At 40.9% G+C, this 17,427-nt stretch overlaps 1 protein-coding gene across 10 annotated transcripts in view; it reads right to left on the bottom strand.

The window, feature by feature from the left end:
• Positions 1–17,427, bottom strand: part of LOC126387815 (unconventional myosin-XVIIIa-like) — a 66,777-nt gene that overhangs the window by 47,177 nt on the left and 2,173 nt on the right. For 6 of the 10 annotated variants that reach the window (XM_050040501.1, XM_050040499.1, XM_050040497.1 and 3 more), the window contains 16 exons: positions 15,838–16,638; positions 13,807–13,920; positions 13,551–13,622; positions 12,758–12,784; positions 11,675–11,734; positions 10,241–10,328; positions 9,796–9,902; positions 9,533–9,709; positions 9,207–9,417; positions 8,954–9,096; positions 8,137–8,237; positions 7,920–7,983; positions 7,544–7,688; positions 4,920–5,090; positions 3,963–4,053; positions 3,315–3,507 (listed from right to left, as the gene is read on the bottom strand). In XM_050040501.1, the coding sequence (XP_049896458.1) occupies positions 3,315–3,507; positions 3,963–4,053; positions 4,920–5,090; positions 7,544–7,688; positions 7,920–7,983; positions 8,137–8,237; positions 8,954–9,096; positions 9,207–9,417; positions 9,533–9,709; positions 9,796–9,902; positions 10,241–10,328; positions 11,675–11,734; positions 12,758–12,784; positions 13,551–13,622; positions 13,807–13,920; positions 15,838–16,527 (2,454 nt within the window). In that variant the 5' untranslated portion in view covers positions 16,528–16,638. The remainder of the gene's footprint in view (positions 1–3,314; positions 3,508–3,962; positions 4,054–4,919; positions 5,091–7,543; positions 7,689–7,919; positions 7,984–8,136; positions 8,238–8,953; positions 9,097–9,206; positions 9,418–9,532; positions 9,710–9,795; positions 9,903–10,240; positions 10,329–11,674; positions 11,735–12,757; positions 12,785–13,550; positions 13,623–13,806; positions 13,921–15,837; positions 16,639–17,427) is intronic. The other 4 variants (XM_050040495.1, XM_050040496.1, XM_050040500.1 and 1 more) reach the window with 4 other exon arrangements.

Genomic DNA, 17,427 nt, shown 5'->3' with positions numbered 1-17,427 from the left:
GCCCCATGTTGCACCACCCCCTCCCCCCACATAAATAACAAGTAGTCACTTACATGACTGCTCAAGACTGGAAAACAAGTCAGATTAGATCATATACTCTGATGACAATACATGTTTTGGGGTTTCAGTCTATACTGAGAAGTGAAATGCTGCTCAGCTGACAAGCAGCCTACGTCTCTTAGACAATCAGATCTTGTCCTAGGGAAAACTATAAAAAGATGCATTTCAGTGTTTCTCGTCAGAGACAAACTTGTTTTCCTTCTGTTTTCTGTGTGTGGTGGTAAGGTCTGTCTCTCTTGCTATACAATAATAATTTTCCATGACAAATGGTTATATTGAAGATGAGGAAAAAAACAGTTTGCTGCTTATGCAGCTAGATTGGATGTTTCTCTAAGTGAGGAGCCCACTATCCCTTTTCAATCGCAAGACCTTTTCCAGGAGCCCATGAACCTGACAACAGTTTGACCACAAAAACCTAGTTCCGGATTTGATCGTATTTCCTGTCCCTAAAATATTCTATGGTCTAGAGGTAGTAGTTTCAGATAACCCAGGAACTGAGGAGTTTGTAGGACATTGCTGACTTGTCTCATACTGCCATGAGCCCTGGGGGAAGTAGCTTCCATGTGACCCATGCTAAATGTCAACATCACAATTTGACAACACACCATTAAACAATTAATTTGCATCTGTTTTGATAATCATTTAATCAATTTTATATTTGTGATATATACTGGTGGGAGTAGTTTCCTATTCCCCAGAGTTTTTTTCCCCAGATTTATTTCTCCAGTTATGATCTAATGTCACCCGCAGTGATGTGTGGCTCAGGTGAGCAGCCTTCAGTCCCTAAATCTTGTGTGTGTGTGTGTGTGTGTGTGTGTGTGTGTGTGTGTGTGTGTGTGTGTGTGTGTGTGTGTGTGTATGTGTGTAGACAGAGAGAGAGACAGAGGTAGGGGAAGAGAAGGTGGAAGTTGGACTATTGCACACAAGGTTATTAATAACTTAACGTTAGTCAGAATGCTACAGGACCCACCGGTCAAACAGCGCATCAGTAATTACCCAACCTTAGAGAGGCGCACTAAACGTAGTGCATTATTCAATCAATCAATCAATCAATCAATCAATCAGCATTAGATTGTCATCACACTCAATGGCTAAAAGTTCAGGCAATTCTATTGCTTTCTTGGGAATTTGGACATTATTTTTCCCTGCTCCAAATCCAGGAGAAATACGACTATAGTGGTGAGTTGTAGTCTATGTGCAGGATTTGAATTACTGTTAAGGCTAAAGGAGGAACCTCAGTGTGTTTATGTTTTTTGTAAATAACTTTTACCACTTCTAATTTAATAGGCCTGTCACAATAAGAAGTTCTCTACCAAAAGTGATTGACCTGAAGCCTGTCTAGGCTGCAGTAAAAAGGGCTCTCAAAAGATATCATGTTTTTTGTTCCAGTACCTGCTCCTCATCATAGTGATAATGGGTATAATCACAGATAATATTTGACAGTTGTCTTGTCCCACACTGTTCCTTAATAAGGGAATTGGTGTAGATATTTTTAAGGAATGCAAAAGATACTTCCCCTAGTACCTTATTATTTTTATATGCAGTAATGGGTGAAGTAATTTCAGTAACGTGCAAATCCTTGGTAATATGTGATTGTAAACTGAATATCTTTGTGTTTTGAACCACTGGTCTGACAAAACAAGACAAGTGAACACACCACTCTAGGCAGTGGTAAATATAATATTTACTATTTTCTGTTAAATAGACCAAACAATTACATGAAAAAATAATTGTCAGATTAATTGATAATAAAAATAATCATTAGTCTCAGCCTAGCCTCGGGTACTGGCTTGTCTAGATGAGACAACAGAGGCAAGCACTAGTCCCACAACTATGCACACAAGTGCCAGTCATCCAAGTAATTTAAAATCTTGATCCCCCTTCATCACGGAGGGGTGGCTGTGCCAATGCACCTAGAGAAGGTGCAGGCAGCCATAATAACTCACAAGATTTTTATGGATATTGAAATGAAAAACAGTGGCATATTAGATGTAAGAAAACTAAAAGCCAGAGCAAATCTATTACAATAACAACAACGCTTGGCATTTACTAAGACTGCTTTTCCTATAGGTAAATGGAACCTCTAAAAGATTTCATTACTGTTGCAGATAATAACATTTCTGCGATAAAAGTGGAAATAAATACTGTAAATTACCTTCACCAGAGCAAAACAGGCATGCAGCAGCTCACAGTGACAAAGTGCAGGCGGCACTAGGAATGTGGGGAAATGTTGGCAGTGCTAATAGTGTGGCCGTGACAGATGCCAGTGTTCCAGTTGACAGTGTATGTGAAGTAGCCTAAATGATTTGTTGTTCTCTGCTGTGGGGAGTCAATGTGCAAAGGATACACAAAAACTATCCACGCAGTTGCAGCAGCACTCAACAGCATTTAATGTGAAAGAATAAAGCATGTGCCCGTTGTGTGTATCACAGTTTAACCTGCCTGTCACCACCATTGTTCATACTGTGAGCTGCGTTAAATGCCTTCGACCCAGTTTTCAATGACAGTTTCACAGCTTCTTATATTTTTAAGATGCACTGACATGAGAGAATTACACTACAGAGATTTATGCAATATTTCTTCATTTCGCTCCAATTCCCTTTCTCCCATGCGGAGGATGTAGGTGGGAGGTGGGCGGGAAATCCCAGGATCCTTGTTCACAGTATTAAAAGTAAAATGATCAGGATTTCTGTTTAACTTTAGTGTGCTATCAGCCAAGTTTTGAATACGAAGGATATTTCTGAGATTAGCTAAGATGGGACAGCAGTAATGGATGATGTAAATGATGTGTGATGAAAGAAAAAAGGCTTTTATATTTATCCCTAATTTCTATTTTATCTTCAATTCTTAGAGATGACTGTGCCCAGCTGCAATGGTCCAGCACTGCTACACAGAACTTAAAGGAAGACAGACAAAGAATAGTTCCTTGATCAGGAAGCAACACCACTGCTGTGCAGCTGGGCGTGTCTCCCAAAGGCAGTTGTGAGTGACTTCACTTTGATCTCGGCAGAAGAGGTGAAGACTGGCATTGCTAATGAGGAGGTCTAACACATGAACTACTTTGGCTTGTCACAGCTTGTGACAGGTGGGAGGGATAGTGCGTCTGATGTGTGAACACATACACTATTGGAGTTGATATATCTGAGAGAAAGCGGCAGACAAAGGGGGAGAGAGAAACAGGTAGGAGGAAGAAAGAGGCAGCAAGAATGAGGCTGTATGTACTGCGTGGTGCATAACACTTCACATGTCCTTACCTCTTTGTATCTCTCCAACTCCTGAACGAAGGTGCGCTGATAGAAGAGGGAATGCAGACGTTCTTGTGTGTAGTTGTGGCATAGGTCCTCAAAGGTTGCACCGCACTCTTGCTTGGCCAGCCTGGGGTTCTGAAAGCCTGGTGTGTCCACAATGAGTAGAGAGCACAAGGAGTGCTGGCTGGATTTCAAGGCCCTGAAGCACACAGGGCGAAACACACACACAAACACACATACACACTGTGATACTTGAAACCACATTTTATTGATTGCATTCACTGAATATAACCCTTAGCTTTAACCTTAGCACTCTTTACCACATCCCTAACATTAACCCTCACTACACATAATCCTGGTTCTATACTGAAGCCTAAACCCAAGCCTTTAGTTTAAAATAGCTTCTTATACTCCTAAACTAACCATTAAAAACAATATTGTCTGGACAGGCATTGCTTAACCCCACTCCCAAAATCTACAGTAATGTAAAATTTCATTCAAGATGCCAGGATTTATAAGCATATCAGTATGTCAAGCAGACTTTAAGGTTGTATTTTAAGTGATGCACAGGCTTCTGTAGGTTTGGTGCAGCCAAAAATGTGCCATCGCCAATTTGTCACAGTTTCAAAAAAGCTTTGGATCAAAAATACTGACCGGTTTATTAAAGAAATGAGGATAGTGAAGAGTTCCGAGTAAAGACCAGATGCCATGGCCTCTAAACACTCCATGGCTGTAGCCTTGGATCCTATTATGAAAGGCAGCCAGACACAGAACAGATCAGAAATAGCCAGTTCACAACATCTCCATCAACAAATACGAGAACTAGTTGAATTAGAGAATGAAATGTCAATGTTTTGAGCTAAAACTATGGTCACAGCATTTGTGTCTAAAAAGGATGTACAACAGCATCAAGTTTGTGCATACTATGCTAACAGGCAGGCATAAAGTATTCAGATTGGGTCTGAAATAGTCTCTGTTAGCTGTGTCATTTAGGACTCAGGTGTTGCCGAATTGGTGAGATCAAAGAGCCCACGCTCATGTCTGTGCCTGGCAGCAACAGCCACCTGTTAAACTCTCCTAATTCACTCCACTATTGCACAAAACTGTGAGTTTATGGTGCATACACATCTATGACAGTATGTTCATGTGCGAAGGGAGATAGAGGAAAAGTGAAACAGAGGTCAATTCTGTCCATCCCTTCTGTGACAGACTTTTAACTGTATCCTTATGCCCTTCAAAGTGTGTTGCAGTCGTGATGGAAGTCAGAGGACCTGCACATGTGAAAAATCAATGTGAGGCAATTATGATTTCAAGGACAATGAATGAAGAGTAGATCCAAAATTGCTTGTCCCGACATAGTGTGTGTACTTATCTGTCAATAGCCATTGTAAAGCTGTGGTATTCATTACTAAGATAAGCTTTACTTTCTCCAGAGCATGCAATTTCCCTCCAGTGATGAGCAGAGGCGTATGCATGTGCATGTGTGTCTGTGTGTGTGTGGAAACAGAGTGACAAAGAGAAACAGAGGAGGGGGGGGGGGGGGGGGGGGGGGGGGATGCTGTGAGGAATGGAGAGGAAAGAGTCTGTTGGTAAATGTGGTCTGTAGAGTACCTGCATCTGCTGTGCCATTTTCATCAGAAGCCTGCCGAATGGTGCTGGCTCTGGGCAGGGTGCCCTTGGCCTGGTGCTTGAAGATGGAGGAGGAGAGCTCCTCCAGGGTGCAGCCCAGCAGGTAGGCTGCCTTCTGGGCCCACTCATGACGTGCAAATTGTTTCCTGCCAGCTGAGACACGTGCATGAAAACCTCCATTAGTCCTTCTGCCAACTACCCCAGGCACATGGCTAGCCGAGTAGCTTTGTGACAGGGTAGGATTACGTCTCTGGTCAAGCTGACACTGACACAGCTGGTGAGAACATGCACTAAAAGCATGCTCAAAATGTTACTGTCTTGAATGCATTTAACTACAGCTGACAAAAAGAAACATCCACTTGCTTCTACTGTTTCATGTTCAAAACAGTCTATGAAGACGAAGATAATTGCCCTTTTTATCGTCTTGAGAATGAAAGCAAAACTTATCATTATGGGACACAATTAATTTATTTACATAAAGACCTCTGTTGGGAAACATAAGTTTCTCTTTAATCTAGTGGAGGAGTGATGGAAACATGCAGATATGAGTGCAACTTCTGTTTTAATCCACCATGAAGTGGTATCTTCTAAGACTTGAGAGAGGAACTGGGGGATTTCACACAGTGAGCAGTGGGCTCTATCTGTTTCATCAGCGCCGCAGAAGCCCTGCATACTTTTTATGATGATAAGCAGGATGGTTGTACAGACAAGTAACTACATTTAAATATTTGCTTTGATAGACTATTGCCACCACAATTATTAAACTCCAGTAAAAACATCAAAAAGAGGAAACTGGGTTTGCCGATATATCTGGATATTAGTGAATCAAACATTAAGGAGTGTATGACACTTAAAGATAAAAAAAAAAATCTACATATGTATAATATTTGCTCTTAAAAAGCATCCTGACTCACAGTGTGATAAGACCTTTTTCTATCTGTGCTCATTAGATGTAAGTGTTGACCGTATGGTATAAAGAGAAAAGCAAGTTCATTTCAGGTGGTTCCTTTAATTAGTTTTGGTGAATTAGAGACCAGTGCTGCCCTCTTGTGTTACAACATGAAGCTGCATTGCCAATGAATATTTTATACTGTGTGTAATAGTCAAACACTAACTGAGTCCTGTGGCAGCAAAAGCTTTTTTAGTGGTCCCTGGTATGATTATTGTATTTTCATGAATAAATTCAATATTCCCTTGGAGAGGGAGACAAAATTTATTTGCCATCAGTGTGTCAACTCTTGCTCATAACTTTTATCCCATCGTGCACTGTTTCTTCATGAAAACCCCCGCGTGTTTAATGGGACGACAGCACTCCTAAGTCCATAAATCACCCAGTAATTTGCAGATCAGAGCAAAATTGTTTGGTGTCTGTGTTATGGGATGATATTCATTGCTGAACATTTTTTAGAACTGTTCCTGGATGGTTTTTATACTGCCATCAAAAAGATTGGCAGCCAGCTGGAGGGGATCACTAAAAATAATTTAGCAAGTATTTCTTCATAAGTGACTGGCAATTACAGTGCAGAGGGAAGAGTGAACAAACACGTCAACTGCAGAAAATACAGAATCACTGCTACTATACATTCCTAGTGATTCGTATGGTGCATATTATTCTGATATACTGCATTTATGAATGGCTTTCAAAACGCAGAAAGTCAGACGTCAAGTTGATTGATTTGCACTGCAGTGACATCTGCACTGCAAACATAGTACAAGTCCATCCTTTAAAAAGCCCACTGTAACTGTTCTCAAGCAAGGGTCTTTTATACTTGAGAAAGAAAATATGCCACGCTCACCAATAATAAAAATCTTTTTGACAGCATCAGCCTTTTCAAATGGCAGGTACCTAATTTTAAAATGAAAGTCAAATGCTGTGGAAGGCAGATCTGTTAGAGCACCAACAACAAAAAAAATAATCAAACCCTCTTACGTTAGATTTCATCATACAAATAGCTTCGAAGACAAGAACAAATCCTCATGTCAAAAAAGACTGCTGCTCTCATTAGTCCTCTGATGCATTCTTATGATAAGATAACATGTTTGTCAAGACTTCAGGCCAAAATCAGATTGATGTGTCTCTGTCCTTCAGCTGCAACAGTGTTTCCTGACAATTAGACTCTGGCAGTTTGCCAGCGGTTTAAAATCCGCAGTGAGGAGTGTCAGATGATTTCAGTTGGTTTTCATGCGATCATGCTATCAGTTCAAAGCAGATGACCAGGAAAATGACTAGTCACACGAACTTTTCCTGCCTAAATTTTTAATTTTTTAGATCAGTGCAGTAGAGCGGTCTAACACCTGTGCGCTGCGCAGCATCTTTTAAAGTGCAAATGCATAATTCAGTTATCTGGATTACAGCTGTCTTGCATCACACTGAAGGTGTTACCTACAGTGAGATAATGCAGGCTCAACATTTTAGTGTTACTAAATTATATTCAGCTAATAAGGGTCATTTTAGGCAATTTTAGCTTTTTCATCATGCACTGCTGTGTGTACAAATCAAGGGTGATCTCTGCATCTCTGTTTGTGTGCATTATATTATTATTAGCACTATCCATATAATAAGTTAGGAAGCTATAGAATGAAAACCATTTGATGAGCAATCTCACCCTTAGTAGCTCCTGCAGACCCCAGATGGTAGATGGCCCCGAGGACGAGCCAGAAGGCCCTCTGCTCATCACCACTGATCCCCAGAACCTTCATGGCCGCCTGCAGCTTGGAAAACTGCTGGGAGGCCCGCTGCTTATCTTCAGTCTGGTGGATAGCACATATAGTCGAATAAAACTCATTTCTGAACTATCAGCAATACAAAAAATCCAGAAAACGTCTTAAATTAATAGTAGGAGGTTTACTGACTTGTCAAATGATATTTTAACTTAGGATTAACAGAAGTGATTACATCTGCAATGGTTCAGCATAGTTGTTGATAGATATTAATTAGTCTGCCAGTTGCCAGACTGTGCCATCTTTCAAAATGCAGCTTACCTTAGTCTGAGGCATGATGCTGAATGCATTGTTTTCAGCAAAGTGGTTAAGGTGTAGCTCAGTTCTAATGAAGAAATCAGAATAACACAGAAGACATGTCTACTAATGTCACTATTAGGATAGCAGTAATATATCATTGCAACATATCAATGTATAAATCCAGTGCAGCACTGTGGTACATTGTGCATTTAAATAGCATAATAACTATAGTCCTGACCTAAGAGAGCTGTCTACTCCAGCCATCAGGTAGTAAAAGACATTGAAGGTGGACTCTCCTCCCGGTCTTCTTGTCACTCTCATCTTCTCCAGCAGCATGGTCTGCAAGGCCACAGCACAACAGCATATTAACATGCATTGGTGGAGGAAGTATTTGGATCCTTTATGTAAGTAAAAGTACTAAAACCACAATGTAGAAATACTTTATAACAAGTAAAAGTCCTGCATCATAAATAACACAATCAGGAAATGTACTTAAAACTGTAAACTTCAAAACTATCAATGAATAGTTAAAATTATTAAAATGAATAAAGGGGAAATCATTTCATTGATGAACCTGGAATCATGAAAAGTGACTTCAATGATTATCAAATAAGCTACAAACAAATTTTCTGTCAATCATCTTATTGATTAATCAACTTATTATTTCAGCTTTACAGCTATATACTGGTAGTTTACAGTTCACAAAAATGTTAATTTGTAAAGTAACTAAAGCTGTCGGATGAATGCAGTGAAGTAAAAAGTACAATATTTCCCCCAGAGATGTACTGGAGAAGAAGTATAAAATGGCATGTGAAGAAAATCAAGTAAATTTGTAATTTGTACTTTAGTGCTACACCATTGTTAGCATGATAGAATACAACATTTACTACAGGCAGAGCAGGTAAGCATAATGTCAAAGCCTGCTGGAGTAAAAATAGCTATACTGGTTTATTCCACATTGTCTGGGATCATGAGATCATAGCACATGAGTAGGAAACTCAAAAGGTTGAGCGCCAGTGACTCGAATAAATGCTCAAATACATGTTTATTTGTACCTGGATAGAGGCTGAGGTTACCAGGCCTGCCTGGTCAAAGTCCAAGGAAACAATATGGGAGAAGCGACTGGCATTCCCATTCATACAGGTAGAGGCATTTCCAAATGCCTCCAAAACTGTGTAAACCGCCTGCCATTTCTCTGCTGCGGACAACACAGAAAAAAACAGTCATTTGGGGGGTTCTTAATAATACACCAGCATCAACATGCACCAAAACTTAATTCTTTTTATTTAGAGCTCCTCTCCAACCTACTGGAGAATGTTTTGTTAGTGCTGCCAGCAATGGTGACCAGGTACTGGATGATGTGTTGGCAGTTGGTGGTCTTGCCACTACCGCTCTTGCCCAGCAAAACAATAGATTGATCCTGACGAGTGGTCAAGAGGTTCCTGTATGCAGCCTGGGCCATGCTGTAAACATGAGGGGCAGTGTCCTCCCTTCTGCAGCCCTTGAACATTTGCATCACCTGGAAAGAGGATAACGAGATGGTGACATTTGTACGTTTATTTCATTCCAGTTACACTCCTATATTCTGCAATTCCATAAGAGATGTGTCATTATATGCACAGGCTGCAGCCTACCTTCTCTGAGTACATCGAGGGGGCACTAATGGGGTTAACAACCACCATGCTGGGCCCGGCATGGGTGTGCACCAGGTTACCGCCATACCGCTGCCGCAGGGAGTGCATCACGCTCGACTCATTCAAATACTGCAGAGAGGCCAGGTCCTCCACTCGGTCAAATAGCGGAGGGTTTGCCTGGAGTTCAAAGTCAGAGCGGTCATGTACTCACCCAGTGTCATCCGTAATTGATGTGGTTCAGAGTTGATTTGATGATTAAATACCTTCTCGACATCATCTTCATCCACATCCAATAAAGATCCATCACTCTCCAGGCGGATTTTCACCTTCCCCTCTGGCAGACTGCCTGCCTCCGTCTTCAGGAGAGTTGCTGCATCACCACAAAGTGTGTAGTTAATTCATCATGACATATGATCTCGAGTGCACAAGCTTCGTCTTATCTTACATGTCTGATAATGTGAGGCTGTTGTATCTCTTTTAATAATGTATAAGCTTCATTAAAACTCAACAAGCAACATGCTTAGTCTAATTACATACAGCCTGAGGTCTAGTCTAGTCAGGTGCCCTCTTTTAACATTAAAATATCAAAAGCATTTTCTAAGCTTCATAAGTCCAACAATCAAATGTCACAAAGAGAGACAGTGAGTTAAGAATTTGCTTTGAATTACACATGCATACTGGTGCTTAAAAACCAAAGTTTTTACTAACCCATAGAGAATCCATCCTTGTGGACGAGCCATACTTTTTCTGTGTTGTACCAGGCTCTCTCTGCTGTTATCTGCTCCTCAGTCTTTCCCTATTGGAAACAAATACACAATCATTGATCAATAACTGAACATTACAAATCAAAATAAAATAAAAAATGCTGAATGATAAATTAAGACTTCCACAAAGCTCCTTCAAATAGCACTTTCACAAGCATGGACTAACATGCTGTTAACATTCACATGAGACATCAAAGGGGAACTGCATTCATTAGGTGGCGGGCTTCTGTCAGTGTGAAAAACCTGCATGAATGTGTGTGAGTTGATTTATTTTCAAATTTCACTCTCAGCCCTCTGCGGCAGAACTACAGTTCCCATAATTCTCCCTTTAAAGCTGCAGTTGATAACTTCTATGAAAAGAGCTTTTTGTCACACTGGATGACACATGAGACAGATAAGTGGAAAAAAAAGTTCCTCTGCCTCCTTCTACTGCTTCTAATGGCCGGCGTGTTGAAAACAGTCGAGGCAAAACTAAGCACCTCCCACCAGCTGGAGCAAACATTCTCATTTTACAGCTAAACAGTACACTAAATATGTTTCTGCAAACATTTGAGGGGGTAAATAGGCAATGTATTTGCAGAATCTTGATTTGTATTTGATCAGCGCTGCCTAGCATGAGAGTTAGTCTGAAATTCATGAGCAGTGATTGACATGATTGACAGCTACATTAGAGACTCCTACGGTCTGATTGGCTGTTCATGTTCAGTGCGGTGGATTCTTGCACTACATGGAAGCAGAGGAACATGATTTTATTTCACAGACTATGTGTCTCGTGTAGTACTGTGTGGATATAGTGAGAGATTCAGCAAATATGACAAAAAAATAATTTTTCATAAAAGTAAACTGGGTTAAACTGGGTTGAACTAAATGAAACTACATCTAATGTGTTGACTGAAAAGACATCACAGACAGGGTGAGTCAGGGATGTTTTATCACAGCAAAGTACATCACGTAGACTTAAGGGGGATAGCACAGGAAAGAAGCACAATTTCCACAACAGAAACAGACAAATTAAGTCAAGTGCTTGGAGTGAGTAATGCATGGAAACAGACATACTCAGACATGCAATCAAGCTAACATAATAGTCCTCAGACAGCTGCACCAAGAGTGTTTTTTTTTTTTTCTGTATTTTCTCCCTCTGGTTAAGATGCGAGCTGAGCAGGTAGTGAACTGCAGAGTTCTCAGTGATACCTCAACAGCAAGGGCTATAGGGAAGATGAAACTTGGGCTTTCCTGGTGGTGAGATTGCCTAACTTACTAGCCTTCATCCCACACCGCTTTACTAGTCCATCACACACAAAAACCACAAGACACACATCACTCTGAAACACAGGGGAGATGCAACCAGAGCTACAATCGGTTGTAGTCATGGTCAGACCTTTGCTGCAGCTGAGTGTGCTGCCTGAAGGATGGCCACGGGATCCTCAACAGGCTTGGACTGGAGAAGGTGGGGGGAGGAGAAGTCAGTATTTTTAGCAATTGAATTCAACAGCTGAACGTTATATTCAGTCATTATCTCATAGGTGCATGATCAAAACAATGGAAAATATGACATGATAAAAACTTTTTATAGTTTTTACAGGTCAAAAATTATTATGAGTAAAAACACAATATAAAAACACCGCAGCAAGACCATCAGTTCAACTGTACGCCGAGCAACAGTAGCAAAATAAGTGAGTCATCAGAGGGATTCATCAAAAGAAATTACAATATTAATGCTTTAATAAGAGGGGATCACAAGGTGCACTGAAGTACAGTGTAAGTCTATGGGGACTTATGCACAGAATGAATGTTCTGTCATATTACCAGTCACACTTAACAAGATCAGTGGAACACCGTAACCATTAAGTGCATCACGCACCATGCAGCTACTTGTAAAACAAAGCAATAGTCAATGCTAATGAACTTAGCTATAGAAGTAGTATGGTTATGCATAAACACAAGGATATAATGTCATATGTTATACAATATACTATATCACTGCAAAGAAATTCAGGGATTTCTGGAGTTCTTTAATGTCACAGACACTTTTTTACTTAGGAATTTTTCACTGCAAAGTATTTGAGAAACTCTCTAGTGTTGCATATGACTACAGTGTGACCTCTGTATCTATATGTGGGTGTAAAAAGCAAAAACAGCAAGAATAATACACAGCTACATGTTGTGCTTATTGTAAACTGAATTCAGCAACGGTAAAAATCAAGCTGTTTTTGAGACCTCGAAAACCTGGTCAAGAATCCCGGCCCAAACTTTAGTAACCACTGTTTGTGTCACATTACTACATTCCGGGCCCTCAAATGAACCCTGAATGAACCGAAGAGAACAGTGCAGGGACAAAGACGAGCAGGCGGGCACAGACAAAGTAGAGCAGCGAGAGGGGTCAGTAGAGGAGAACAAGCTTTAGACTCCAGCACTCAACGGGCGAGGGAGCGCAGCGAGCCCACCGTCGAGCAGGCCGTACCTGAGAGGATTTGCGGCGTCTGGCACGCTAGCCATGCAAACAGCAAAAAAAAGGAAAACAGCGAGTCAGGATCCGATGACCCACAGAGAAGCAAAAATAGAGACATGAGACACAATTTGACACAGCAGGAGAAGGAATAAAAAGCCTTTTGGTTCTCTAGACTTTGAGAGAAGAAATAGGCTGCTGGTGCTGTAGCAAAATAATTACAACAGGCAATGTCCAAAGTCATACAGTACACAGGAGCTCCTCTGGACCTGATAACAAAGAAGTCAATACTACAGAATGAATAAGAGGAAGGCACTGAGCAAGAGAGACACAGAGCTAAAGCTGTCAAGTTCATTTTCAGGAGTGTGCAACTGAGCTCAAAGAGTACAAGGACTCATACTGTTGTGTTTTCTGAAACAAAAGTCAGTTCACACAGGATACCATTTGAGATAGCATTTTATGGATACAAAGTTAGATATTAATTATTAAAGTATCCACAAAATGGGTTTCTCTCAGTTATTTTTCTACTGAACTAACTCTGAAGTCATCTCCATAACTTGTGAAACAGAGACAATAATCTCAAAGTTTCAGATTTCACACAGAGTGGCCAACAACACAGGGCACAGGGGACCCCTGTAATTGAAAACCTAACAGCAGACAGCTCGGGACAGCCATGGACGTGGGTAATTTTTGGACACATTTCCCTCTAACTGGGGAAGCAAGCAGTTGACTCAGGCTGGTCACTGGGTAAAGCCTTGGTACAGCATGGCAGGTGCAAACCAAACAAAGTTAGAAAAACAGAAGTTACATCATTGTCATTGAAGGCGAAGATCCTCCTCACGCGCTTGTAATCCTCCTCAGAGGGAACCAGCTCTGGGACCTACAGTTGGATAGCAGGACCGGCCATTGCAATTGGGTAGCCAGAAAGTAAAATCAATGATACAGAGGAAATTGCTATGATTGTCCACTTTAGACAAACTGAAAACTGACTGTGCACAGAGAGGTATTCAGTATAAAAAAAACTAGTGCTTTTGAATGTAGGAAACACACACTGTTACATGTACCTTTGAAGTAAGATGAGCACACACCTGTTCTCTTGGTGCAGACTGAGCTTGGGGCAGTGCAACAGAGGACGGTTTACCATCAGGGGCCACAGCGGGACAAGATGTTTCCTTTACCTTTATAATATATGCAAATACCCACAAACACACAGTTTGCCAGACAAACGTGCACACACACAGAGATGGAAATTACATGGGAAGATGACAATGAGGATGACATTTATGTTTTAGCTTCCGGTTAATCATTTCATTTTGTATTCAATCCAACACATTCAGAACTACAACCAACTTCAAGGGATGTTTGTTCCTGCTAATTTAATTTTCCAGTTAATTCAATCAGGAAATGAGTAGGGAAAATGACTATTACAGAAAATCGGATCATTAAGCACTGCAGCAAAAGAATAATGGTTCAAAGCTTTTGTCAATGGTTACTTAAGCAACAATCTGCTCTTCTTTAAAGTAATTAAATAGTTCAGTATTGTCTCAGCTGAAATTTTCATACAACTACACCGATATCCAAGGAATCTGGGAAAGAAACCTGAAATTAAATCATCGAGTTTCATGACATTGCTCTGTAATTGTACGCAGCTGTGGATCAATAACTTAAGTTCTGTCCCATATCTGCTCCTGATTGCATCTAAAATATATTTCTAGTTGAGTCCACTGCCAAAAACCTTTTTAATCATGGCAAAAATCAATATTTGTGATTGATTTTTTTTTTCTTTAGATGACAATAAGATGCTAGTTTTGAGTTAACTTTTTCTCCGTAATCTCATATGCTACAAGTAAGAATTCAACAAACCTCCATACAAAGCCTTACGGTGGAAACAAATAACTACATACATCATACTTTTCTTCCAGGGCTAGTTTAGTTGTATCTGATGGCTGACGTCAATAACATGTCATGTTGATATATAGCTCCACTGAGAACTAAAAAAAGCGAAATCACAAGACAGCACAAGAATGCTTAGTCACGTACAAATGTACTTTTTTAACATCACATCTTGAGCCTTGCTTTAATATCAGAAAGCTAAATATCTCCCTGGGGCAGTCAAAAACACAATATCCCTAGGCAAAAACACCAGGTGCATATCTCCAAAATCAAATCCCTTGCTCCACAGCCAAATACCCAACTGTTCGCCAGATTTCGTGGACATCTGTTGATCAAATTTTCAGATGGCCTGCTGGCAGACAAAACGGCAAAGATACTAAATAACAGGACAAAATATAACCTTGTCTCAGGAGAGAGAGACTATGAAAGTATAGACAGCACAAGTGTGGAACTGAAAGGACAGCTACAAAATAAGTCCAGACAAACATAAAAAGTTTAGCTAAAGCTGAATTTAATTATCCATGTACCAGCTCCAAGCTGCACATGGTGATGCATGACCAACTGTGACCTTAGTTTTTTGGTCAACTGTTTTTGGAAAGGGCTGTGTAATTGGCAATAGCTACTGATTAGTAACTCTATGAGAATATCATTTCAATTCTTCTCGTGATTCCTGTTTCTTGAAAAAGCATCCTCAAAGATCCTTAAAGCCCCTGCCTCAGTGGTCAGAACAACTTCAATGCTTTGGCTGCAGAAAGTGACAGTAATGAGTCACAGCTCAGTGCTCATGGACAACTCCAGCTGACCACACTAGCAGAGTGCAGGCCATGAGTAAACCCTTATACCCACTGATGAAGTCTGATCATGAGCTGGTACATGCACCCTGCTTCCCTTCACTTATTCAGAATGGCTTTATTATATCAAGGCTCTTTTTTTGTCAGAAATCAAGAGCAAGATTTCCTTTTGCAGGAAATGTTAAAAGGGCAATTTTGTTAATCACGAAAATGAGATGTAGTATTATAATGATAGTTGTAAGAAATGGTGATTCAAAACCGAAAGCAAATCTGGTCAATTTGAAGATGTCTTTCAGGGTAAACACTGTGACAAGGCTGCATGGATATGAACAGTAATGGCTGGGTTATTAACACACAGCATGCTCCACCCGGGGGTTAGGCAGCAAAACATTCACTTTTTTCACTCAGTACCTCCGGTTTCTTTACAGCAATTGGACGAGGCTTTGGTATGAACCCTGCAGGAGGAGCCAAGGGGTCTGTCTTTATGACAGGGATGAATCCCGGAGGTCTTGCCAGGGGATTTTGTTTTGGGGGCACCGGACTGGATTTTCTGGCAGGGATGAAACCAGGCGGAGGGGTCAACAGATTCTGTTTGGGGAGGGGGATGAAACCAGTAGGCGGGGCCAAAGGGTCAGGTTTGGGAGCGGGGATGAACCCGGCTGGAGGGGTGAGGGGGTTAGACTTTGGTGGTGCAGAGTTTGATGTGGGCACAGATGTAGATGTGGCCTCTTCTGTTTTTTCCACAGTAGCTTTTGCCCCCTCTGCCTCCACCTCTTCTTTCTCCTCCTCCTGCTTCGTCTCTTCTTTCATGTCCTCTTTGCGATCCTGGGTGCGGGTGCGCGGCCGGTGTTCCTTGGTTCTACTTCTGCCCATTAGGCTTGTCAGACCCATAGAGATATCATCCTTGTCCTGCCCAGCAGCTCTGGTGGTTTTAAACCTAGAGTCTGCAGCAGAGGCAGCCCTAGCAGCCTCGGAAACAGCAGACTGGTTCTGCTCTACCGTCCCAGCAGGAACCACACGCCTAACAACTCTTCTCACAACCCTCACCACCTTTTTACCGCTAAAACTCTGGTCCTCCCCCGGAGTGTCTGGGTCGCCCATGGCAACGTTACTGTTGGACTCTTCCGCTGATGATGCAGTTGACTGTGGACCACTTCCTGTGTCTAGCCTCGGTGTAGCATCTGCCTGAGGCTGACTACTATCTACATCAGACTGGATACAAACAGAGGAAGGCAGACAGTGGTGCTGATTATTTCCATGGCTGACGCAGATAAACTGCCAAAGATTTCAACAGCAGGTTCGGGGCTCAGAAACTCTGTATAAAGGATTATTCAAAAAATGGATTTATATCACACTCACTCACTCAAGCTAATGTATGCAATTACCCAAGCTAGTGTGTGCAATCAGGCCATTTGATTCAAGACTTTCATTTAGTTTTAACTTTGGAGCGTATTTGCAAACTGTTGTCAGATATGAAGAATGCACACCATGCATTAAAGTGAGAAACACTGAAAAAAACTTTAAACAGTACATCCGAGGGTGCCTTTGAGATTAAAAGTAAAGAACCTAAGTTGTAAAAATTACATGTATATATCAAAAAAATACTTCATCCAAAAATGTACCATTATATATCAATATATCAATTACTCACCACGTTATGTTGAATTCTTGGAGAAAAAAAATGTTTTTTTTGGATGCCTCCACGGTGAACAAAGAATCCAAAAAGGCAAACATTCTTTATGAATCACTGACCACGTTTAACAACAGCAAAACAACATCAAAACATCCATCACACAGCTTGTGCAGTATAGTCTCATTTATCCAGTTGTCCACATGCATTTTCACTTGAGCAAAGTTCAAATCATGCACATGCCCAGGCCAATACTTGGCCGTGCATGAGAATGTTCGGAGCAAAACGTTTTAAATCATAATGTTTTAACAAAAAAAGCATGTTTGGAAAGTACTGAGCATACAACTGGATAAATAAAACTTGCACTACAC

The sequence above is a fragment of the Epinephelus moara genome, chromosome 3, assembly GCF_006386435.1.
Source record: "Epinephelus moara isolate mb chromosome 3, YSFRI_EMoa_1.0, whole genome shotgun sequence".
Lineage (NCBI taxonomy): Eukaryota > Metazoa > Chordata > Actinopteri > Perciformes > Serranidae > Epinephelus > Epinephelus moara.
This window is presented reverse-complemented; position numbering and strand designations above follow the sequence as displayed.